We start from the raw sequence: 26,259 nt of genomic DNA, 5'->3' as shown, positions 1-26,259 counted from the left end.
AAGAAGAGCAGATGCTATTTTCTTGCCGATAAATGCTTCTCAAAAGTATGAGGAATGCTGGCTAACAATACCAACGCACCTATGAATTAAGACTTGTAGATGTAATTCGTATGTCTCCAAGGCTCTTAGTGGAGATGTGCTTCTGGCTTTAAAAGGCGATCCTCGCAAAAGCCTCCGTGAGCAGAAAGGTGCCTGCGGTGCTGAATGCGGCAGCTGACTCTCATCAGTACCTTACCCCACTGAAGGGGGGAAAAAAAGGCTTTTCAATTTAAGTGCTTTCTGTTATTCACTCTAAAAGCACCCTACTAACTAAAATGATGTAATGATAACTGAATAGCCACTCTTTTCCAGTTAATTAATGCAAATCCTATAGGAATACTTCATATTCACTGTACCAGATGAGCATACGGCAAACTGGTGAAATAAATGTCACAGGAAGAAGAAAAAGATTCAGTCTAATAAGGCTGTAACACCTGGTAACTCACAAACCATCTCACTAAATAAACGTATAGATGGACACATAACTCACTCATATTTTGTTGACAAAAAAAAAAAAAAGGTAACTATCAATCTACTTTTTCTCCTTAAGTCACTCCTTAGCTGATGACACAAATATAAGAGGAATAACCATTTTCTAAGATTACATCTTATGATTCGACACTGTGATGAGACCATTTCTCCAAGTCAGTAGCAGCTGAACAGCAGGGGTTGCTCTCTGCCCGCCATTGTAGGCTAATAGCACCTTTATTTAATTACTTGTAGATCATATGTTGATACAGGTTAATTTTCCTGGGCTTTATTTCTCTTTACTTGTGGTGGAGTGGGATCCAATAATAGACTTTAAGGTGAAACTGATGTTTCCTTACAAGGCTGCTAAACTCTAGAGTGAAGAGACTTCCAAAAGATTCTTAAGTGTCAACAGGGAAAGGCTACGGAGGGAGGGGCTGGTAACATCCTTCCCGCCTTCCTGGCTCCGAAATGGCATTTATCACCACGATATGCATTATGGAATGAAGGTGTTCTTGTGCCCTTTGGCAGGGTAACTGCTCGAGGTAAGAAAGAACTTCTTGTTCACAGCAACTGAGGTTACAGGTATTTGGGGGGTAGGGGTGTAAGAATTTTTTTTTTTTTTCCCTCCATCTTTTGGTGCAGAGTGTGTGTGTGTAATGGCTCACCCGCCTAAAGAGTGCTCATACAATTAGAGAGATGTGTCCGTGCCCCATAGTGCTCAATCTGAGTATAACAGGGGATGACAGAAAGAGGTTAGTGGGAAGAGGATGATTACAGCAGCAAAGGGCTTTGAAATGCCTTTTGTTAAAATGGACATTTTGGTGCAAGTGTGAGGAGCAGTTTGTGAAAGAGATGTCATTTGGGCTGAAGAAAGCGTGTGCATTAAGGGAAGAAAGGGTAAACCAGTTTATAATCCACTTAATGATTTAAAAGTTGTATGGAAAACAACATTTAAAGGCTTCTCAGAATGTTTTTATCATTACACTGTTAAAACACGCAGGAGCCTAGTGTGTGGTTTATTTTAGGGCCTCAGTGCTTCCCAGTAGCAATTTATTGCACATTTCTATAAAAAAAAAAAAAAAATCCTGCTTCCTTCAAGCATCAAGCTCTGACATGTCAATCGAGATCTTTGTGAACACAAAACCCCCTTGGTTTTATTTTTTGTGACAAGCACGCTGTCCTATTTACATTCTAGAGTGAACAAACAAGGAACCATTCCTTGAAATAGAAGTACTCAAAAAGGATCTTCCTCTCATTTCAGTAGGAGGGAATTTCATGAGACATCCCCTCTGGGTCTGCAGTGACTGCTGAGGAGGTGAGCAATTTCAGTTTGCGTATAGTACCGCGTGGTACAGAAGCAGAAGCCTAAGTGGATGAGGCTGCAGGCACCAGAAGATGAAAACGTACGGGCAGACCTTCATCATGGTACTGTCCTCAAAAGGCAACTCTCTTAAGGTCCATCATTCAGAGCTCACCAAAATACAGCCTGTTTCCTTAAGTTCTGTTTGTTCTAAGCTGCAGTAAGTATGGATTTTGAAGCTCAGTTTGCTGAAAAGCTCTAGGATTTTTTCAGTTGGTTGTTCAATCAACTTCTGCAACAGTTAGAGCACTATTCTCGTGCTGCACTCAAAGCAAGGGCTTGGCCTTTCCTAGTTAGACTGTCGCACTGGCTTTTGAAGATGAGGTGAATGTGGATGTGGCAGTAGGTATCCTGCGAAATGTCAACTTTCAAAGTTCAGTTGTCTTAATAATTAGGAAAGAGGGAACAACCCTGTCTTTTCCAGTAAGAAAAGAGACATTTTTGCCCCATACAAGCTGTAGAGCATACCAGAGACTGGTAAAAAGTGAAGACTAGAGACTAAACTCAGCATACTGAAGCTGAAATGATTTCTTGGGAGAGAACTACAGCTGGGCCAGAGGCCTTGTTAGCCAAGCACTGGCCCATAATCCTTGAAAAAGGAAGTGCTTCACACCAACAGCACTGTTGCAGGCTGGAGCCCAGGCAATGGGATCGGTATCATTGCAACCTCTCTTTAAGGCAGAGCAGAGGGATGCTGAGGGCAAGAAGCTTGCTGCATTACCTGTTTGACTACTGTCTGAAACACTCAACTCCAGGAAAAGAGCCACTAACAAAGAGAAGGCCTTATCTGTTTAACATTTTTAATAACTCAGTAGTAATTTAGTATTTTTAATAATGTTCCTTACTGAGGTCTTCAAATGTACAATGGGAATCTCTACCACTTAAGGACTTGAAGTGTCTTATACAGATCATTAGCTCATGATGGCTTTTTGTTATTCTCAACATTTATATGAGTTTTTCTACAAGAAGCTTCGTTCAAGAAGGGCTCAGGTATCAGCCATTACACCTAGAGGTACGCTCATACCTTAAAAGAGCAAACCTCCCAGCGACTTTTTTCCAAACAGAACTGGTGTGCCCTGGAGCCTTCTAAAACTCAGTACTGCGGCAGGATTACGGAGATGTCCTGTCTCGGCTGCTGCTGGCCACTGCTGCACGTGCAAGCACAAGCTGGAGGGGCTATCTCAGCACCAGCAAGGGATACAGGTTCACGTAAATAACTCCGTACAGCTCTGTCAGAGGCGAAGAGATTTTTAACACATCAGTATTTTAAACTCAGGTCTCAATATGATTATGCAAAAATGTCTTTTACTGTCAACACAGTTGACTGACTTAAATAAACCACATGAAAGCTTTTTTCTTTCTTTTAACAAGAAGTGGCAAAAGGAGGAAGTCACAGCAACTCTACTTCTATAAAAATATTAATGTATTATCTAGAACTGGGGAAGGCACTGTGTTGACCCCTTAGCACAACAATTTGGAGCAGATTCAGAAGTTGTGGCCTGAATTGTTTTTTATTATAAACTGACCTGGCATTGCTGTACAACTGAGTGTCTACAACTGCTGAATCAGGCACTGAAAGTCTTTTAAAGCTGACTAACAAATCAAGCGTATAAAGTGAAAATATGCTGCCACCCATAAGAAGCAAACCATCAAAAAAACCAGGATAGTTAATGTCTTTAATATAAAATATTTTTTCCCCAAAAGCAGCAGCACTGTATTACAAGTGTATTATAGTTAAATTAAAGGAACACCATTGTGATTGAGGACATCTTCATGTATGAAGTAAAATCTTCCAAATAACTTATAGTCCATTTTCTGTACATTTCAGCTTATCAAAATACATTGGAAACAAATAATATATCTTCTGTTCAGCAGGTGTCACTACCACCATTTCTCAAAGAAAACACAGTTTCTAGGAACACCAATGTTGGATAGTAGTTTGGATATCGATTCTATCATTGGAGGTGGACCGCAGATGTACCATAAAGTATCCTTAGATACATGTTTTTCTAGCTCCTTTTCAGATATTCTTCCCTCTGACAAAGAAAAAAAGTGGGATATGAGAACAGAAATATTAATCACAAAGTAATTTAAAAAAGAATTGACTAGTTAGAGTTATTTCAAGCACTCATTTCTGAAAAATGCCAGGCCTGTTTAAGGGTAATAGGTATCAAGATTTGAGGCTTCCAAAACCATTTGTTCTTCTGGGGATTTAGTCAGTTGTTCCAGTTGGAATGCAGGGGATATTAGTCACTGAAGAGGAACATGGCTTGTGTACAATCCCACATTCAGATGAAAAAAATAGGTAAGGATCTCCAACACAAATACAGCAGAAATGGAAACATGATGAAGGATTTCTCTTACAAGCAGTCAGCTTATCCTTCGTCAATCCCACCTTAAGCAAAGTAAATACTTTGCTTAGTAGTTTCTGGAATAAAGTTTGCACTGGGAAAGACCAGTATAAAGTTTAGAATTAAGAGGAGGTTTACTAGAAAGGAAAACAAAAACTGCAAAGGGAGAATTTTTCTCCAAAGCATAATACATACAGTAAAATTATTTAGGTTTCACTCACATCTCATTTTGAATCTTTACATGTAAAAAATACTAAATTATGCATGTAGCTTCATCCTCTAGGATGTAATCAAACTTAGACTTTAGAAGTCATCTCTGCATTACCATTCTGTTTACCTGTAACATGTGGCTGAAGTTCTTTACAGATCTGTGAACTCTGTTGGGTAACGTGGAAACGACATGTGATCTTTCCAGGAAATGCATTCATCAAACCAAGAATATTTTTCTGTAATGTTAAACACACTTGCTTATACCACAGGCCATTAAATCAAAGCAGATGTATGCATACAGTCCCAGAACACCAGTGGTTATTACCGAGTACCAAGATTCTTGCAGCATTTCAGTGCTGAGAACTTGATGGGCTTGATTTCAAAGGGCTGACCTGCACAAGTACACAGAATTTCCATACCTGGAATGTGAATGCACTGCCAGCTATGTTGTTAGTGCTTTCCTCCTTTTTTAGAATTGGTTGCAATTTTTAAGATTTGGACCTATGAACCAGTTATGTCCTTCTTGGTTTCTTCCCCATATAAATGCTCAGTATTTCCTCCTTCTACTTCCATATGGGTTTTCCATTTTAAAAAAACCCTGCAGTTTCTATCTACCACTTGCTAGGAACTTCTTGAGTCCTGTCTGCTTTATCTGGTAAGATTACTAGACCCTTTACTCTCTCGTGCTCTCCAAGTAAAACCAATTACAGTGTAATGCTATTTTTACCAGAGTAGAAACTCTGTAATTTTCAGTTCCTTAAGTCACAGCTGTGGTAATTATGACCAAAAACCCAATGGCTTCAGTTCAAATCATAGTAAAAAAAAAAAATCTGTCAGTCAGATGCTGTAGTTTGTTCTGAAACTAAGATTTAGTTACTCTCTAGATTCTGCACTACTTGGGATTTTCACTGCTGGAACAGACAGTGGAAATTCTTTCTTAAAATATTCTGAAATAAAAATAATTTCTACTCTGTGAATAAGAAAATTAGCTTATTTTTTTATGTGTTTGCTTACTAACTAGTTACTATACCGAACAGTCTGTCAAGGGGTGGCTTAAAAAAAAAAAAACAAACCCAGACAGATTCTACTTAATAGACAAATCTATTACTGATTCCCTAAAAAGACAGGGAATAAAAAGCAGCACAGCTAGACACTGCTGTACACTGGTCCGCTGGTACCTCTAACATTGGCCTGCTTTCACTGTTCTGGGTGTGACTCTAAACTTCCGTCCCCTTCATATGGAACCACGTACAATTTGATAGCACTTTTGAAACTAACCGTGGCCTGCTGAGCTGAAGTCCTAGGACCAAGCCAGAAAGCGTGCCTAAGGTAGGACTTAACCTGCTTAAATAATCCTGTGGTCGTTCACAACACCTACTTGTAACCTATCGCTCTAATTCAGTGACACGGACAGAAAATAGCAAGTATCGTACATGTCACATGAACCACCACAGTACTATTTTCTCGTATCCTAGGGCAAGAGACAGGTTCTCTTTAACTGAATGAAGGAGAATCTGAACAGCTCAGCAGGTTCTTTGCAGCCTGGTAAGTTAGTGTACAAAGTGAAGCAGACAGCTGAGCAATACAGACCCAAGGGAAAAGACCCATCCCCAGTGTCCCAGCCACAATAAGGAAATGAGGGGTACATTCAGTCCTCATGAAATCAGGAAAGCCCAGCTAACAGGCATCTTGAAGTAGCAAAGTTAGTCTGCTATCTTCTGTAATTCTAACACTACCATTTTAAATAAAAAGCTTTTCAAAAGCAGTGCATCTGCCTGTGAAATGAGAGCACATCCAAAATTATTATTAGACCAATTACATTAGGCTGACGGGGACAAAGGGTGACGCTATACACCGCTACTTCTTCAGGGAACAGGTCCTCCAAGACATTAGCGACAACCAAGCAGTTCCTCACGGAGATTTGTACAGATGTATCTCACAACAACGTACAGACTCTAGTGATCCTATTTCCTCCATCCTCTGCACAGAAGTAAAGAATTTTCATATACATGTTCTGGATTTGAGGGACATGTGAAGAATGAAGGGAAAGATATATTTAAGCACTGCAACATATCATTGTGTTCTCTTCTGTCCCAGAAGCTCTAATGCAAAAACTGCTATCACAACACTGCTGAAGTGAAACTTGGGAAATGCTAGCTCCTGCACTGGAAAAAAATGCGCGTGCTTAGAGCAGACCGGGAGATTAGTAGTTGGCCAAATGGAAGAATAGATAGGTTGCAGTTTATTGTTCTGCTTCTGGCAACAAACAAATGACTTTTCAAAGAAAGCAAACGTATGGTAGAAGTACAGGAGAAAAACTAGTAATGGATCCCAACACAACTTCTGGAATCATGATAAATTTTCACCTTCATCTTACAATCAAAAGCTTTCGATACTTCAAAGAAACCTAAATCATTAGGGATGCTTCTTTACAGAAGCTGTGCTAATTTGACCCTAAAATGTTATCAGTGACCCTTAATGGCTGAGCATGACAACTGATCCTTAACTGCTACCTAAATGTTGAAGTACTATTACAAGTATTTTTATAAGACGTGCTTATAAATCCTTCATTCATAGACTAGTACCCAATAATAATGAATGCATTATCAATAAAGCTCCCCTATTAATTTAGAAAGTATTTCCTTTGGATATAATTGCTCTTGCTAATCTTTGAATTCAATACAATCCGTACTGAGATGATGTGGTTACAGTATTATAGCATATAGCATTATGCATACTATTAGTGTGTATATACACATACATATAATAGTATATATAATCTTTAGTATACTATGATGCTCTTATGAGATTATAGTAAAATATAGACATCTAGGGTTAACTGACTTATCAGTGAAGTCAATCAGACCAGGTATATCCAGTAACATCCTTAACTTGTACACTGGCATAATTAACAAAACACACATGTGATTTGAGGCAGGAAGTGACTTTTGTCTCTATTTGTACAGCATCTTACACAGAGGGCTCTCTGGAATTTGGAAACAGAATGATACACACACTAATAGCTGAATATCTGCGATCCACTTTTTTTTAAGCTTTTTATTTACCTTAAATAAGAGTTCGCTTGTATTTTTTGCACTGTAGTACAGCTTCACTGTTCCCATTTTGTATCCATTTCCTTTACTCTCTTGGTATCCATGAAGATCTGCTACATGCAGCAGTATAGAAAACAATGGGTTAATTCCAACACCCCCTGCTATCAGCACTAGTTCTACAGGGGAGTCACCAGGCTGCGGATCAAAGAAGAAATCACCTCCCACTCGCAGAGCCACTTCTGAGTCAAGAGTACACTAGGATGGAAAAGAAGATACTTAATTTCAAAACTAAAAGCAAACAGTGAAATATTATTCTTCTTGTACCACAGTCACAAGACTTGCTGGGCTGTGATTTTTTTATTTTTATTGACCAGTGAGGGGAAAACTGCATTACTTTAAAATAAACGCACAGTTTCTAGCTATCTGAAGTAATCTGTTTCAGTGTCTCTAGGGATCTTGTTCTACTTTCAGTCTTCTGACAAGGCAGGATGGTGACTCCCCTTCCCACCCCCATAAGAGCTGAAAGAGAAATGATTCATGCAAGTGTTTTTCAACAGCAGTATGCGGTTGTGAAAACCTGAGGTTAACATGTGAGATCACACTTTTACCCAGTCATGTCAAAAAAGGCCTTGCTATGAGGTCACAGAAGGAAGTCAGAATGAGTTGCATAGATGCATAAGGTTTTTCCATCCCCATCCCTAAAAAATAAAAAACAGCCAGAAGTGAAGCAAGTATCCACGAGAATATTTCTTGCAGAAACACTTCTGCATTTGCAACTTCAGAGTTGCAGAAGAAGAAAAATCAGGGGAAACCCTTCTCTCTTCCTCTCCACTCGTACATAAGAAATTATTTCTTACAGAAATTGACCAAAGCATGGTTTTTTTGATACATGGAAAACTAAAGCTACAACAAATAAAACATTTGGGTCAATATCTTCTTGGTAAACTGCATCCCGATATGATGGGTGAAACTGCAGTACAGAGGAAGTCAGGCGAGTTCTCCCACATCACTGTAAGCTAACAGAACAAATAGCAGCAGAAAACAGGACTCATTTCAAACCATATATAGGGTTTAAAAAAATAAAATAAAGAGAATAAGGAAGCCAAGGAAGGTGGGAAAGGAGAAAAAAAAAAGCTACAAGAACCGCTAAAAAATTAGAAAACACTTCCTCCAAAAAATCCTTTTGCTATCAGGAAACAGTAACTGAAACAAAAGGATTTCCATTAATGACACCTGTCTAGCAAGCAAAGGTCTAAACATGTAACAATTCCACCAGGAGGAAGAAGGCGGCCCTTTGACACAGGTACTGCAACAGAACACAGAGTTTCCTACAGTAGTGAGCATGACCATTCAAAAATAGTTTTTTGCCTTTCTTAAATATTGCATAAAGTATTATCTCTCAATTGTAGTGTAAGAAAGACAATCACCATTTGTTATCTGAAACTAATTTCTCTCTCCCTTTTCAATGCACACTGCCAGGCTTTCCCACCATGTTTTACTTTGTTTTAGAGATGCACGAATCCAGAAGCGTTCCAGATTCGTGTGGCAGGAGAATGACATAGAATATGGTATCCTTTGTGGAAATAAGCATTTTTAGGGAGAAACAATCTCATTCTTGCCAAATCTGTGTCCTTAACCAGTTATAGCTCATCAAGATGGGACACAGGAGAATGTCTCTTCACCAGCAGTCTCCCACATATTTCAGTGTGTTGGCCATGGCAATGATAACAGTAAGTCAGTTTTCAAAAAACCCCAAGAAATTCTGGAGTAATATGGTGAGAAAGTGTTGTCCTTTAGCCTAGTTTGTAAGTACAGCATTGAAACAGCTTAGAGAAGTGAAGCAATCCACACATTACACGTACATTTTTCTAAATAAAAGGCTGTATTGTAAGCCATACACTATGCTGAATCTTATGACTTTATATACAGTAATATTAAAGAATAAATATAAATACCTCTGAAAAAAACAGTGAGCAAATGAGTACTAACTATTCCCGTAACATCTTTTACCCCGAGATATCAACTTCATTTATAAATAACTTTTAAATAATTAAGTACCAGAGTTTTTTCACCATATATACAACCTTTTCAAATTCTAGGTTGCTATTTTTTTGTTCTTCTTTCCTAAGGAAAAGCATGCACTGTTGTTTAGCTAGAAGAGTCCACATATACCCTGGAGGTTTTGCCACAGCATCAGGTTTGACCTAGCTTACCCACTAACTAAAGATTTTCCTGTAAGTTAAACCAGAAAACTCAGCAACAGCAAACTGATTTACGACATCAAAAATCCTAAAAGAGCCTCCAGAGACTGGGAATTATGAAGTTAGGCCTTCATATTCACTAAAGAGCAATACCAAAAACCAGGCAATCCTCTTAGGTTTTATGTGGTCTGCTGGCACATGCACTACAAGTTCTACACAACGTCTCAAAAAGGTTATTTTGTTTATGTTCCAGTGGAGATAACTTGCTATAACACCAAATAAAATCTGTGGATGGTCACATGCTATATTAGCACCACCTTGGATATTCTCAATTCTAGTAAATTTGCATCAATCTTTACTGTAACTCTGCTGGCCACTGAACAAAACTGCAATATGTGTAAACCTGGAAGAATCTGTCAATTTAAACCTTGCAGCCACATTTAAGAAATACGAATGCCAGGCAGAGAACAGTAAATAGGACAGATCACAGGGGGTTGTGAAAAGAACAAAAGTTGATAGGACAGGTCATCTATGAAACATGATCAGGAGCAGAAATAGGACTCTTCTGACTATAATAACTAAATGGGGTAAACAGATGAACAAAACACTGCAAGAGGCCAAAGTGTCAGACTTTACTTTTAATATAACAAAAATCAAGGCTTGGGTAATGTCAATATTACAAAATTACTGCATATTTAAAAGAATACTATAGAAATTCTGAAATATTCCCTTGTTTTACCATTTCAGAAAAACTGATCTAAATATCTCCCTTTACTCTCCCTTAATAATCTATATTTATATTTATCTGACTGATTCCCAGTTTGTATTTGTAGAAACAGCCAGGAATGATGGCAAGTTACCAGATGTAACTTTGTAACGTATAACACAGCCTGTTCTCAGTGACACAAGTTAGAACAGAGGTTTTTCCACATTTTTCAGTTCATGAATTCCAAGGGAGTGCAAACCCTCATACGCACTAACTACAATATCACTGTAAGTCCACCAAGCACAAGTGGAGTCAAAAGATCACAATAACCATATCACCACACAAACATCCAATTTCGGTCCCTTGCTGAACAAAAGGTTTTAAGACTTACGTTGTATAACAAGTCAACAGGAGTTTTGCAGTCAATAGGAAAAAAGTGGTCTGAAATCACACACACCACACCCTCCATCACCCCAAAAAAGAAAAAAAAAAGAAAAAAAAAAGAAAAAAATTCCAAATCTCACAATCAACAGTTAATCTCATTTACCTCAGTGTGAATCCAGTAAGCAGGAGGATGAATGGTGTGCTTTACAGCCAGCTCTAATACTCCTTCTCGTTCCAACAGGCCAGGGCTTGAACATATTGAGAATCCCCCAACTACAGATACTCCAGGAATAAAGAAATCAACCCTAAAAATAGACCAGAAACAAAAGTTTAAAAAAAGCCAACAACCCCAAACATGGAAAACAATAACCGAAACAAAATGGCTGCCTTTGTTTCAACTATCCTTTCTTTACAAAGGCATCCTCATTTCCATAACATAACTTTTCCAAAAAAGGACTTAATCTTGAGTAACACCATTTCCTTAGAATTATTTTCATCTAGAAACATGTCATCACCTTTGTTAAACTAGCAGGTTTTTAAACCGTTCTGCTTTTAGCATTAGATGCCACATCTTACAACAGACTAGAATTCTAAGTGTTTAAATAAATTATTTACATATTAAAACAAAAATATAACATGGTCTGACAGAGTGGCTTAAATCTCTTTTCAGTCCCTTTGATAGGCTCTTCAATTTTCAAACATAAGAAGACCGGAAAACTAATTTTACGAAAATGACTTTTGATTAAACACTTTCTTTTCTTGCAAAGATGAAATATCTGAAGTAAAACCACAGTCTGTAAAAAATTTCTTACGTGAAAAATCAGTTACTAGAAGCAGAATCGCTTTACCTATTGAACTGCAGTGCCCTCTGGTGGCAGCTATCTTTTTCTAGTGGATAGAAAATTGAACTGGAATAAATTACTACAATTTTTTTTAAAAGTTAAAGTAAACCACGCATGAGTTTCTAGAGATTGGAAGGTAACATATGGCTAAGCCTTTGCAACACCAGCAATTAGACAGTATGGAAGGCAAGCCATTACTACACATGAACTATAATTCATTTTCATAAAAGTAAGGCTTTGATATTCCAAATAGTATCAGAAAAAGTTAGAAGTTGGCTTATGATCTAACATTTAAACTCCTCTGTGCTGCATAAATCTTTAAACACTTCAATTTACTGCAGCACATAATAAAATCCCTCTATTTCAAAAGAAAACTAATGTTTAAAACTAATAGTGCTGCTCCACTTAGGAAACAACCACACTGGTAAGCAATGCCAAGTACTAGAGAATCATTATTCAATTCAAGCCTGAGTTAGGCTGGCTTGGTATTAGTTAAATGAGAATGCAACAAGAAATACAGACTGGCTTCTACTGCACAGATATTTTCTTTAAGCCGCAAGGCTGTATTCTTCATGGAGATCACAAATTCTTGAGGAAGGAGAGAAGCACTTTGAATAGTTCACTACTTTTTAAAGAAAAAGTCTTGCCTGCTTACTCCCCACAAAGGTTCACCCTTCAAATAAAAACATCCTCTCTTTCCCTCGAAGAATGCACAAAGTGTGATATATACAATACTACAGGCATATAATTTTTAACTTTACGCTAATAAACTTGATGGTGTATAAATATCTGACTGCAAATGAAAGGTCAACAACCAAAAAAAGTCGAGAAGGCTTATTTCGCTGTCCTCAGCTTCTGCAGCCCCACTGACCATGGGGCTCAGCTTTCCTGGCAGTAAGGACCTAAGAGATTAGAGAGGATGAGTCCTGTATTGCAGCATTTATTGTATCAAAGAATGCCTCAAGATGCTACTAAAGCTCTTTACCACCCTCTGGTGGAAAATAATCTTACTACTTACATTAAACAAAAAAAAAAAAAAAAAAAAAAAAAAAAAATTACATTTATGCTGTGAAGTAACAATTTACATTCAAGTCAAAATGTTCTGCTTGACATATAATGGAAACATTATTCATGCCTGATAGGGAAACATACATACAAACCCAAACATTACTGTAAAACCTAAATCAAATGTAGTTTTTACCCTTCTAAAGTACTAATGTAGGTGAATGTTTCTTTCTATTTCTGTATTTCTTTCCCAATTACATAATTATGAGATGTTTCAGTGCGTAGCATACTATATTATAGTGGACTGGCTTGTATTTCTGATGGCTTGTCTCAGCTGTGTGTAGGAAGGATAAGAGGACTCTTGAAGAAACGCTATCTGTGACAGCTTAAGCGAAAAGAGTAGTTGTAGGGAAAAAAAGACCATATAAACCCACACCAAGGAGAAGCACAAAAAGACATAAAACAGAGATCTTATGGTGGTTTTTCATTTTCCTCCTTTTAACGGCTGCCTAAGCCCAATCTTTAAGAAAAGAACAACCATTAGCAGTTGCTGGAGGAAGAGATCAGAAACATTAAAACCATATAGCTACTCCTTCAAAGTATTTATAAACATGCATATACCTCAATGCATGTTTTACTAAATCAAAATGGGTAACAGCAACAAGTCTCTTCATTATTACTTGAAGTCAGATAAAGACCAATATCTGCCAGCATGCTTGCAAAGCAAATTCACTTCTGCTTCTGAAAAACTTGATAATTAGAACACTTTCAAAAAATATATACATTTTAGTGACAATCTTTGGCTGTAACATCTTCCTATAGCAAATTCTAAAAAGTTAGCCTTTTCTACTCAGGAAATTGTGGCCTGGTGTTTTGTACTGCTCATCAAAAAATGCAGCCACAGTTTATAGCTACAAGTATAGAAAAGTTGCTGTATCCCTTACAATAGCATTAGAATACTTTTAAAGAAGAAGAAAATGAAAAAGAGTAATTATAATTAAAGCTTTCAGTTTTCAGCATGATAATTTCTACAACATTTTTGGAGGGTAAATGCACTTTCCAAGTACTGGCAAGCAAGAATTTAATATGAGTCACTGCACATGTGCAAAAACTGCAGCAAATTACTCCACAAACAAATTATTGCAATCAACATCTTGTGTTCTGGTTCTAAATTTAAAAGACAGCATATTAACACTACATGAGTAACATATGCTGTTAATACCCTAGCAGCTATACTTTGATTCCAGCAAAAACACTTTCAGATGGCCTAAGCCAATAAAAAGGTTAAGAACATTCAAATGACCAATGCCAAAAGCAACTTAAAAAGTTTTAAATTAATTTTTAAGAGAAAAAAAGGAGTGATTGAGTGGAAGTATTTTTAACAAGGAAGACAAACATGAAAATCCACTATTTCCCTGGAAAAAAAAGCTGTAAGGTTCCTTAAAGTGCAGTGTACTTTAAAGCACCCTTGAAGAAACAATGCAATATACATAAACCAGAAGAAAATACCAAAACAATCAAACCGAACATTTAAAGAATATAAATTTTTGCCCTTTTAAAATTAGTATTAACATATTTAATAATAGCTATTTTAAAATTACACTAAATATCAGCTATTTCACAGAGCACCCAATAATAAAACATCATATTATATAAATTAACAATTTTTTTCCAAGACTCAAGTATCAGAGGTCTTTTAACATTTTGTTACAGTGGACTTCTGCTAGTAATTTTCCCCTTCAAATATCAGAAGATCTTACCACTGTCCTGCTTTGAAAGTAAAATCTTTATTTGCAATAGCCAAACGAAGTCTTTTGACTGTCTCCGATTCATTGGTGATTCCACACACTTTTGCTTGTGAAATTACCTAACAAAGGGAAAATAAACCATGGTGTTACATAGATATAATTTGCAGCAAAAGTACTCAAGAATCTGTGTATGACATATCACTTCATATGTTATCTGCAGCATTTCATTACCTAAAGCACCAATATTTTTTCACTGGGGTGGAGAAACAAAAATGGATTTGCTTACATAGTGACTGAATGAAGAAACGATTTTCTACTTAGTCCACCACGTCTGTCACTTTTGTCAGGGTTATTCTAAGATTATATACAAACTTGTTTTATTTCAGTTGAAAAGAACATAAGGCGAAGTGATTGCTAGTTAACCACTTTTCAGATTCTTTTGACACCTATACATGGCAAACACTCCTGTATCTTTCTAGCAACAAAGTAAAAAGATCTCTGATATAAAGAGTGACGTAAAAGATGAGCTGCTACTGAAGTCCCAGGGACAATTCTGGATCTGTATCTAGTTTTATTTAAGTAATTAAATGCATTACTGAAAGATTATGCGTTAATGAAAAAAACCCAACAAGCCTTGTGTTACTGCTTTTAGACACATACCCGTTTGACCACATATGTGTTCTACGAACACAAGGAAACTGCAACACAAGCATTCATTGCTAGTTAATAGAAGAGTTTGTTTGGCAACCAGATGAGAAGGGATGTAAGAGCCATAGTTGATACCACTTTTAAAGAGATTAAAAAAATATGAAAAATAATGCTTTTCTAAATGAAAAGCAGATTTTGCAACAGGATCGTTGGGGAGGAGCTTCCCAGTTAAACTCTTTGATGCCCATCAATACAACATGGATTTTCATCCCCTCCCCTCCCTGCCCTTCCTATTCAGGTATTTTTAATTATTAACCTTTTTCCTCTACAAAGAGAGTAATGCCCTAAATATTTTCTACACAGGCCAATATACAGATTTTACTTTGTTAGAAAATGCTGATGTCATTTACCACACTAGGAAATACTAATAATACCACCACAACTCTACCATTTCTCATTTGTATAAGATCAAACAGATCAAAAAAAAAAAAAATTAAACTTTAAACAACTATGCCCTAATTTAAAACACATGGCAGGAAATTAATTTATTTATAAAGCAACATCTGAACACGTCCACTGTCCCATTAAACAGCAGGACATTTGCCAATTTAAAATAAAGTAGCATACATTTCTTTTCCACTTTAGCAGACAGTATTAAATGGGGAATGCAATCACTCTAAGTTAACAAGGGAAATGTCAGATATATGACTTAAATGGTTGTTCTGATGGAGAAATCTTAAGTGCAGGAAATGGACATTAAGTTTGGATCTTCTTCAATCCCTTCTTTACTCTTCAGTATACTCCCTAATCTGTTCTTTGGCTGCTACGTCTGACAGAGCACTGGAAATTTAATTCTTTATCAGTATAAAGTTATTAGAAAAACTGAATTTGAGTCAGGGTGATCAAAGACATTCAACCAGTATTTTGGACCATCACAAAAGTATCCAACTGACCCAGAGCAAGGCTGCAGCGAGAGGGAGGAGGACACAGGACTCCAGATTTTGCTGTTGCATTTCAAGAAAGTGTTAGGCACTTTTTCTTGCCCTTGTCCTTCACATCACCACTCTTCAACAGGCAATATTATGTAGCACGCAGGCTAATGCAACACAGACCTATGATTCTTTCATCTTTCTACAGGACTAAAATGGCCAAATAAGGCAATACAGACTGAGGGAAGCCAGCTGCTGATTATATGGAATTTAAAACCAAGCAGAGGACTTAAAATAAACTTATTTTAAAGTGGTCAGTAATAAGTAACAAAGAATAAATCAAGCATTAAAAAAAGAAACAGCATAATCCTCTGATATGCAGAGAATTTGCAGTAGCAAAACTGAGCCCTGCTCTTTTACCTATCCTATGCAGCTTCCTTCTCTTCCTCAGACATTACACAGCTCCCTGTATCACCTCAGAGCTTCCAATGCCTTGTAAGGATCCATTTTCCATGTATTTTCCAGCTACCCAGTGTTTATGTTGGGCAGAAAAAGTAAGCAAGCCAAGCAATCAGAAATATCCAAGATAAAAAATTTGGTTGCAAAACTCAAAGTACAATCATTTTTTTTCCTGTCAAAAGCAAACAAGAACATGCATCTGTCTATGTACTGAGTTAATTTGGCATAAATCAGATCTGAGCAGCTGTATGTCCACAAGCAATGCTAATCTGTCCTCAAGTAAGAGCTGACATTAGGTGTGAGTAGCTGAGGCACAGCTCTGAGACACATGGTTCCCAAAGCTGGCTCACCCCCTGACAGCTCTGCTAACGGGCAGAATGAGCCTGCATTTGTCTCATCCATCTACAGCCTGTGTCACAAGTGCTGAATCTTCAGTTTGGGGGGTTACCTATATAACCCCTCCACCCAGCTTTCTTTTGAGAAGAATCCACTTGGCCTGTGACTTAACTACAGTTAGGGAAAAACCTAGCAGAGAAGGACTTAATTATGTACACATATGCACATCAACATCTGTGTAGCATGTTTGAGAACATACAGTTTTGTCCTGCTGTGTGACACGTGCAGGACTGGCCTGTCATGAACAGCTACTCAAGACTGAGAGAAGCTAACTAAGCCATGGAGAAAAATCAGGCACCACGTCCCAACTCCTGGGAATTAGATGGGATTTTTCAGTCAGAACGGTGCCATACGTCTCCTGAAAAGTCTAAGAAAAATGCACAATTGTTTCACTAGTGAAATGTCTTTGAGAATTGGAGTCATATTCTCCCAGTATTGAAAAATTTCAAAACACCTACTTTAGCTAATTACAGAAGTACAAGAGTATGTTCACCTCTGAACATTATGAAAAAAAATGCTCGCTGCACAAAACTGAGATCCAGAATAAGCATTTCTGGATTTTGATGGAGAACCATGCTCTATTTTCCTTGCACTTGTGAATTAAGAGAGATACAAACTAAGATCCTTTTTACAACTGTCTATCATCTCTCCCTTCAAAATTTCTGCACTTTTTATCTTACCTATGTTACAAAAGGACACTTTCCACATTCTTTAATCTTAAATTTGCATCAGAATTATAGAAACCCATAAAAATCTGAGCAGCCTGTGTAGAGATGATGGCTATCAGTGTGCTTTCATTACTCATCATAATACAACTTGACCAGAATTCTATTAAATTTCTTGTCCTACATAAAGTAAACAGCATCATGTGTCACCAACAATTTTTATAACTCATTACATTTCATCCATTGACCACAAAATATACCTACAAGATCAAATACAAAAAATGAGGAGAAAAAGAAGTAAAACAGACTCCAGTAGAAGAGAAAATGAAGCCTAAGAATCAAATACAATTATCCAATTTCTTCAGACAAAAAAAAAAAATTACATCCTAAAGAAGAGAACACTAACCTCCTGGCGAAAATTATTTGCCGTCCTCTCTAAATGATCCATTTTCCTCTTTGATTTTATTGTGCTGCAACAAAAAGCAAAGAAAGAGCATTGCCATTGTGAAAACTCTGCTACTGTCCCTTACAGATAGGAATTTCTATTAACGTAAGAATTCGCCAGTGTAATCCAGTCGACATTCCAGGTGACATGAATCTAAGTAAGAATTAAACATATATATACAATTGGGAGTTAAGTAAGTATTTATAGGTCTATAATAATTTGTCAGCTTCATTTTGACAGTGTTATCATGACATCCTCTTTAAAAAAAAAAAAAAAAAAAAAAAAAAAAGAGCAGCATTTGTAGACAGACAACCTACCTGTTCACTGTGCAGTAACAACAAGCAGAGTGCCTCAATACCACCAAGGCAGAATGAGTGGCAAAAATTCTTCTAGCACCTCTCAGTAATGGAGGAACAGTAAAACCCACATAAATAGTAGCATGAGCCATGACGACTGGGCTGTCTTCAGAATCACCAGCTCCTGAAAAATCCATATAAATATTTGTTAAATAAAATACCCACAGTTTGACATGGCTTGTTTTCATCCTTTATTTCCATTAAATCAGAAAGGCCAAAGCTCAGCTGGAGCTAAAACTAGCAACAGACTTTAGGGTAACAAGAAGGAATTTGAAAAGTATGGAAGTATCATAAAGAAGTTAAGTGAAAATGCGCATCCATCGACTGAAGGGGAAAGACAACCTTGTCACAGATGATATGAAAAAGGCTTAAGTGCTCAACACTTTTTTGCCTCAGTCTTCACAGGCAAAGCCTGCACCCAGACCTCTGCTCGTACCAGTAGTCTTCAGGAAGGAGAGGGATAAGTAGGAGTGGGGCCAGCAAGTGCTTAAGGAAGCTGGATGTATTCAGATGCACAGAGCCAGATGGGTTACACTCAAGGTTGCTAAGACACACAGCTGACATGCTTGTGAGGCAACTGTCTATTACCTATGAGAAACAGTTATCAAAGAAAGTCTCAAATTGACTGGAAAAAGACTGATGCATGGTCATTTTTAAGAGAGGCAAGAAGCAGTGCCTATGTCCAGTCAGCACCACCTCAGTCTCTGGAAAAATGCTCAAGAGCTTGTCCCCTTTAGCTGTGTGAAAGCTAAGAAAGTAAACAGGGAGGGTCAACACAGATTTACCAAGGGCAAATTATGTTTGACAAATTTGAACACCTGCTGTGATGAAATGCCTGGTCATGCAGCTAAGGGGACAGCAGCGGATACAATACACTTTGACTTTACTGTGGCTTTTGACACCATCTCCCATAGCACACCCATTAGGAAGCTGAGGCCAGATGGACTGCTGGAGTGGCTGAAAACTGGCTGGGCCGGCAGAGAGACCTGAAGGCTTGATGGCTTCAAGTTGCTTCAGTTGCCGGCTAGTAAGAGTATCCTGGGGTTGATATTGGGGCTGACATAGTTCAATAAATTTATCAATAACTGGCATGATGAGACATGTACCATCAGCAAACTTGTGGATGATGCTGAATGAGAGGGATGGGTGATATGCTGAGTGGTAGAGCTTCACTTCAAAGAGGCACCGAGAAACTGCAGGAATGGAAAACAGAAACCTCATGAACTTAAAAGTACAAAAAAGTACTTAAGTACAAAAGTCTGCACCTGGGACTGGCTTAATCCAGCGCTAGCAACTGTCCTGCTCCAAGCAGGAACTTTGACTAGATGACCCTCACAAGTCCCTTCCAGCCAACATATCTGTGATCCTAAATACTCAAACATTTATGTTTGAAAGAAGATCAGACAAACAATGAATATGTATTCCCTTTCTATTGGTAAAGATATTATTCTGGTTGGAAAACTTTATAAACATTAAACTGTTTGTTTACAGGTTTATTTAAAAACATGCAAATTCCTCATACTTCCATATAGCCTACGTAATACCTACATCTCTGAACAGTTAAGCAAGTAGCAGAGACTTGAGTGCACCACAGTGGAAACACGGTGTGAAGCTTCAAAACTGCATACTCAAACAGAGCTATGACAGAGAAAGATAAACTGACATGTACAATATTCAAAATAAGTCAGCAACATCCTTCACTTACAAAGTGTAGCAACAGGTTCATAGTGAGCCAAGAGATATTTCTCATAGCTTGTAAATCTGCCTTTGTTTTTCCTAAAATGGTTTAGCACTAATTCTCTATCATATTATCATCACCTATCTAATTATCATATTATTTCTACAGTGCAGTCCATTGCTTCTTTAAAGCATTCTTAGTCTTTTACTTCCATTTAAATCTCTTCTCCTGCATTCTTTTAAAGCATGTAATTTATTTTCAAAATGTTCTTGTTTTTCATTTTGAATCCTTCGAAATGGCAGCAATCCAGCTTGTTTAACTAATCAGGCCTATATGCTCCAGGCATTCACTAACAGCTGTGTTGGATGGTCACTTAGTAATTTGTCCTGTTTGTAATCTTGTACAAATGGGAGGCAGAGCGTTCATAAATTAGGCTGCTCAGAAATGGAATACATTTACTGTAACTACTCAAAATGCCCAATTCCAAGCATAAGAAATACATCCTACAGCTTTTAGCTGTCCATAATTTTTAATAGCTTTTTAGCATTTAATTCCACAGCAGCTTGCAACTTTTCAAAGTGGAATTATTTAAAACTTGTCTACCACCAGTGACCAAAATTACTTTAACATTTTTTGCCGTAGCATATACAGAGTACTGTATTTAAACAAAATACTTCAGCACTTTCTACATGCAAATGTGTAGAAGCTATTGGTAACACAAGTACTAACATTCTTGAATTATTTTAGCAAGACAAAGCACACATCTAATGAAGAAGTCACATTCCTCTACATCAGCATGTCCAGTCTGTAAACCCTGAGTGCTCAAAAATCATTGAGTTACTCAAATTCATGAGATCATGATATGATCCGGAGTCTTGTAGATACCAGATCTTGGTTATATCCATCCACATCTCTTTTTTTTAAGCTTCCAACTGCTTTTTGATTCATGTTTTCAAGCTTTTCACTCTACCATGTTAACTAATTCAAAGTAAAAATGAAGGAAGTTCAAGAGTGGGCATTCTTATTTAAGCTGTTTACACCAATAGCTGTGACTAATTAAATCACCACAGCAGCACAACGAACTGCATAAAGTCCGATGCTTTGCTTCAGAGGCCAAGGACTGAGAATAAGGATTTAACTGTTCTTTTTTCATATTTTTTTTAAATCACCTCACATCCTTCACAACCCTTTCCGCAATTACTTGCTACTAAAGACAGCGGCATCTGCTGGCAAAATAACTGGCCTAACCTTAAAATCCAATACAAAGATTCTGCATTGTTTATTTTACATATTTTGTTTAACTTTATAATTTTACTGGTAAGGTTGACAGTCACTTCAAGCTGGCCTCATTTTCACTGCTACCACTTTAGGAAGCAAGTATGTTCAGTTCTACACATGAAAATGTGTGTGTGTGTGGGGGGGGAAGATGCTAAATATCAATACATAATGCTGAAAACAAAATGTATGTCAGCCTTATTTTATTGTAGCAGCCACAGTTTTGAAGTCAGGGCTGAAAGTTCCTATTGATACAGAGTATTTTAAGACTGAGACTCTACCCTAAATTAAAAATAACTCTTGAACAGTAGTTCAAGCTACTTGTTCCATTTACACTACCATCACTTTCCAATCCTGAAAATCACAATAAAAATCAATTGTCATTTTTACTCTGTAACTAATAAATTCCAAAATCTCATAATGAGTCCCGGTTCTCCTCTACCATATACAAGTCTGAGTCATGCCTTTACAAAACGTGAACAGCCTCTCCCCCATCTGTCATCTCTGCAACTTCCTTGGCTCATCCAGCTCCTTGGCAACTCCCTGCCCTCTGAGAAGCACAGTGCTTCAGCCTCCCAAGCTCTTGTCTGGTGGGATGTTCTGCCTTTATTTTTTCTTCTCTTCTTACCCAAGCCCTTACGGAAACAGCCACTCCAAATACGCCCTTTCTTCCTTTGCTCTGCGGAGGGAAATAAGTGTTTCCTTTGTATATGACCTCTTCCTCTCCTCCCCTAAAATTAAAATCAAGCAATTCATTCATTCTCCTTACCCTCTGACCCACTGGCCCTGGGTTAGTATCGCTTGAGATCTACGACTGCATCTCTTCTTTTCCTCAATCCCACACCAGTATCTGAAGGGAAAGAGTTCATTTTAGTTAACCTGTACCACCCTGAAGAGCAAATTACCACACAAGTTAATACAAGAGAGCGTCGAGGGGGAAGTAAGGATACTTAAGCGAGCAGGATAGGAAATCTTTTACCACAAGCAAGTATACAGATCGCTAAGAGATAACCCTCTAGATAAACTGTCCCTCCTGCAAAAGTCGTCACCGAAAAACGCCTTCCCCCTTAACCTAGCGTTAAGGAGCACACACGGCGCGGGGGAAACACGGAAGACGCCCGCGCTTGACCGAGGCGAGGCACCATTAGGGAGGCTGGAAGGCCGCGTCCGCGCCGCCCTCCCGCCTCGGCCCGGGAGGCGGGGAAGGACAAGGTGGCGGCTGTACCCTGCCGCCCCCGCTCCGCCACCGGGGATCCCCGCTCCGCTCCGCTCCGCTCCGCTCCCCTCCGCGCCGCCCGCCCGCCCGGCAGGCGGGAGGTGAGGACGGGAAAGCGGCAGGGCCGAGGAGCGGAGGGCACCGGTCGGAGAGGGGCGGCCGGGCCGCCGCTTCCAACCAGCCGTGGGGGGGGGGGGGGGGGGGGGGGGCGAACCGGGGGGACCCCGCGGCCCCGCCGCCCCGTCCCGATCGCCCAACGGACCCCCGGGGCGCGCGCCCCGCCCCGCTCCCCTCGCGCCCCGCCGCAGCACCCCTACCGGCCGCCGCCGCCGCCTCACGTGACGGGAGGCGCTCAGCGCCCCGCCCCCCCGGGCCGTCAGGCGGCGGGCTGCGCGCGCCCCTGCGTCCCTTCCGCCCCGCCCCCCGGCGCCATGTCGGTCTTCCACGATGAGGTGGAGATCGAGGATTTCGAGTACGACGAGGAGACGGCGACCTACAGCTACCCCTGCCCTTGCGGAGACCGCTTCCTCATCACGCGGGTAACGGCGGGCGCGCAGGGAGGGGGCGGCGGCGGCGGCGGCGGCGGAGGGGGAGAGGGCGGGGGGGAACGGCGTTAGGCCGCGGCCCCGCCTTCGCCGGCCGCGGGTGTCTGTGGGTCGGACAGGCGGCGAGTGGGTGACTTGTCTCCTTCCCAGGAGGATCTGGAGAACGGCGAGGACGTGGCCACCTGCCCCAGCTGCTCCCTGATCCTGCGCGTCATTTACGACCAGGTGGGTGCGGGGAGAGGGCTGTCGGGCACGGTTGCGGCCTGCTTCCCCCGGCGCCGGCTCGGCTACGTCGAGTTTCGGTTTGTCGTCCCCTGAGGGAGGCGCGGTGGCACCTCTGAAAGTCCCTGGTAAACATGGGATAGCGCTGTGGGAGCGAGTGGCCCTTTTGTTTGTGACTACGGCTTCTGCCTCATCCTTTGTTTTTCTGGTCTCCCTCTTCTGCCGTGTTTGGGATTGAAAACGTGCCTGCTCGGGTGAGCGTGGGGTGGAGCACAGACAAAACAGTATCAGTGGTGTTAAGATCTGTCTATGACTCTAGCAGCCCTGTCAGCTAGCCTAATCGTTTTCTTATCTATTAGGCATGTTATGGCTTTCATGCTTTGGGAGACAGATTCATACCAGTTATACCCAGGCTAGGAAACAAAAAGGTTATGTGGTGTTTTTTGAGGGAGAGGAGAACCAAAAATAACGAAAATCAACTAAAACTCTACTTGTTGTCTTTAGGAACAGTTCATGCGTGATGAAGTCATTGCAGAACCTTTGACAAGCAAGGAACTGATTAAGTGTTGAACACATCATGAACTGTTGCTGCTTTAGAATAAGAAAGTATGGGGATGGCAACTGCGGAAAGAGACATGGTCCTCCTCCTGGAAGTGCTCACTGCTGTGAGAGACAAGTGCAATAACTGGCTGTCTGCATAATTTGAAGGAGAATTTGCTGGGACATCAACACGTGAATGGGTTTCGTTCAAAAGGGTTATGCATTTTAAAGATTATATAAGTTTCCATAAGTATTCCAGAAGCCTCAAGGAGTATGATCCTAACTGACCGGAAGTCAATATACAGAAGAAGTGAACGGAGTTGTGAAATTAAAACGTTTATCTAGCAATGGCTTCTTAGCCTATGGAGAAAAGCAGACAATGTGCGGGCATAGATCAGTGTGAAATGGCATAGGGAGCTGAAGTGTTGGGAGACAAAATTTAGAAGTCCGTATGACATGATGCCATACAGAATTACAGCCTTGACACGGTGTGGTATCACCTAGGATGTGGGCTCGTGTACTTCCAGCCCATACTGAATATGGGGAAAAATAAGAGCTCCAGAACCAATGCTGTTGGTAAATTTTTTTTTTACTACTGTAAGCACAAAGAAGGTGCAGTTGTATTTATATCTGCAGTGGGGGGCAACACCTGAGTTGGGGCAGATTTGTTTCTTAAATTGCAGTTGCTTTGAAACAGCTTTGGTAGCTGTTATCAAATGACTCTCTGACATAATAGTGATGTATTTCTGTGGGTGTTTTGTGAAATGAAACAAAAGGAGTCAAACTTTTTTTACCCCTGCAAAGCTAGTAATGTGCAAATGCACTTGAACTCAAAGTGGTTTGTAGTTTACCCATATTTTCTCAACAACTTTGTGATTTGACTGTTGCAGCAAATATATAATGGGCTGCAGTTCTTTGTGCCATTTCTAGTAGTACATTTGCTGATTTTCTCCGTCTTCCTTTGTTAGGTTCTGTCACTTCTTGGATAGGAGATGCACACAGTTCACTTAATAAAAAGGAATTTTTTAGGCTAGGAAAGAGTTGGAAGAATATACTCCAAAGTACATTGATTCCAAGACTACTTCTTGTATTACAAGCCACTGCATTTAAATATTTATTTAAAAGGGTTTGACATCTGTGAAGATAAATTTGGGGAAAAATATTTATACAGCATTTATATAGTTACTTTGCTCTAGGCACTAAAGATAAGCAAGTCTTACTGAATTCTTGCGTTTAACTATTTTTGTTCTTACAACATTCTGTGAATGTTGAAGGTGAACATTCTAATTATTTTTCAAAGAAAAAGGAGGGTGGGGAAAAAAAAAGGAAAACACCTGCACCCTGCAGTTAGAAGTTTTGAATGAAAGATGCGCAACCCAAAGTGTTTTCATGCCTAAACCAGAAGGTGGCACTCGTGTTACTTCGATAATCTGTGCTTCAAAAAAATGCTGCGGTACTTTGGTTAGCTGTATCTTACCAAATATTTATTTTGACTATCTAAATAAAGGTATTTAAAACTCCACCAGTGGTTTTAATGGGCCATTGCTTATTCTGTTCGTGCACCAGCCGCAATACTTTCCAAAGGTGTTGAGCTGCTGCTGCTGCTGTGGTAATGATACTGGAATTTCTTCAAGTTAGCTAATAAAAAGTGTTTCTGTCTATCAGTAGATGCTATAAAGCAAATTTACAGGAACCCTATTTAAGCTCCTATTCAAATTTCTACTGCATAAATATCTTAATTATCCACAAGTCTTCTACATAAAACTAAGTAGAGTAAGTTTCAAATGGAACACCGGGGAATGTATACTCAGAAGTAATTACGTCAAAGTAAATTGCCAGGTGTAACATCTCTAAAGGTGCGTAGATTTTACAGAAGTAATTTGACCATATTTCATTTTATAATGAAGGTAAGGCACTGTCATAAAGACTTTTATGAAACTGGCAAATATACTCCACATGGTTGAATTCCTACATGGCTATAAAAAGTGTTTATCAATTGAATTTTATTTGGCATGTGCTAATACAAACTTTGAAGTGATTCTCTGTAGTGTTCCTTGCTCACCTAAGGTACAGGTAATGGCTTTTTTAACAGTAACTTTAGCAAAATTAATTACTTTATTATATCAGTTGGGACTGTCAGTGCTTAAGGTTTTATGGTAAGCATATTCTTACCAAGTAGGAATAGGATCCAAGTTGTATAATGCAATTTATACGCACATTAAAATTATTTGGTCACACAGTATATAGCACAGCTTTAGTGAAGTATGCACTGTGTTTGCTTTTCTGGAGCTTTTTTTACAGCATAACAACAGTAAAGTGTTGTGGCTGACTGTTAGAAAAGGATGTGGCCACATTTGCCCACACAAATTGCTCTCAACTAAGTCTCATTGCAGTGTCTTGAGGATCTCCAGACAGTAGTTGCTGTCCCCAAAAAACAGAGACAAAACAAGGATGGATGTCAGGTATCTCTCTTTTGTTGCCTTTTGGGAATCTGAGAGAGGTGTTCAAAAACCAT

The 26,259-nt window shown here is 39.2% G+C and overlaps 2 protein-coding genes across 4 annotated transcripts; one reads left to right on the top strand and one right to left on the bottom strand.

The window, feature by feature from the left end:
• Positions 1 to 3,550: 3,550 nt before the first annotated feature.
• On the bottom strand, positions 3,551 to 22,006 carry OXNAD1 (oxidoreductase NAD binding domain containing 1). Of its 2 annotated transcripts, none has more exons than XM_009481143.2 (8): positions 21,991 to 22,006; positions 18,230 to 18,392; positions 17,874 to 17,937; positions 14,383 to 14,489; positions 10,939 to 11,080; positions 7,497 to 7,739; positions 4,559 to 4,667; positions 3,551 to 3,906 (listed from the first exon to the last, which is right to left on the bottom strand). In XM_009481143.2, the coding sequence occupies exons 2-8, from the start codon at positions 18,358 to 18,360 to the stop codon at positions 3,752 to 3,754; spliced, it is 951 nt and encodes a 316-aa protein (XP_009479418.1). In that variant the 5' UTR covers positions 18,361 to 18,392; positions 21,991 to 22,006; the 3' UTR covers positions 3,551 to 3,751. The 2 variants fall into 2 exon arrangements, with proteins under 2 accessions (XP_009479418.1, XP_075561101.1); XM_075704986.1 differs by lacking the exon at positions 21,991 to 22,006 and adding an exon at positions 19,087 to 19,111.
• Positions 22,007 to 22,868: 862 nt separating this feature from the next.
• DPH3 (diphthamide biosynthesis 3) lies at positions 22,869 to 25,715 on the top strand. 2 transcript variants are annotated; one of them, XM_075704987.1, is made up of 3 exons: positions 22,869 to 22,976; positions 23,133 to 23,207; positions 23,709 to 25,715. In XM_075704987.1, exons 1-3 carry the CDS (start codon positions 22,869 to 22,871, stop codon positions 23,772 to 23,774), a joined length of 249 nt encoding a protein of 82 aa, XP_075561102.1. In that variant the 3' UTR covers positions 23,775 to 25,715. The 2 variants fall into 2 exon arrangements, with proteins under 2 accessions (XP_075561102.1, XP_075561103.1); XM_075704988.1 differs by lacking the exon at positions 23,133 to 23,207.
• The last annotated feature ends 544 nt before the right edge of the window (positions 25,716 to 26,259 follow it).

Source organism: Pelecanus crispus, chromosome 2, assembly GCF_030463565.1.
Source record: "Pelecanus crispus isolate bPelCri1 chromosome 2, bPelCri1.pri, whole genome shotgun sequence".
In the NCBI taxonomy this organism is placed as follows: domain Eukaryota; kingdom Metazoa; phylum Chordata; class Aves; order Pelecaniformes; family Pelecanidae; genus Pelecanus; species Pelecanus crispus.
Note: the sequence above shows the minus strand (reverse complement) of the source record. Positions and strands in the feature narration are given on the sequence as shown.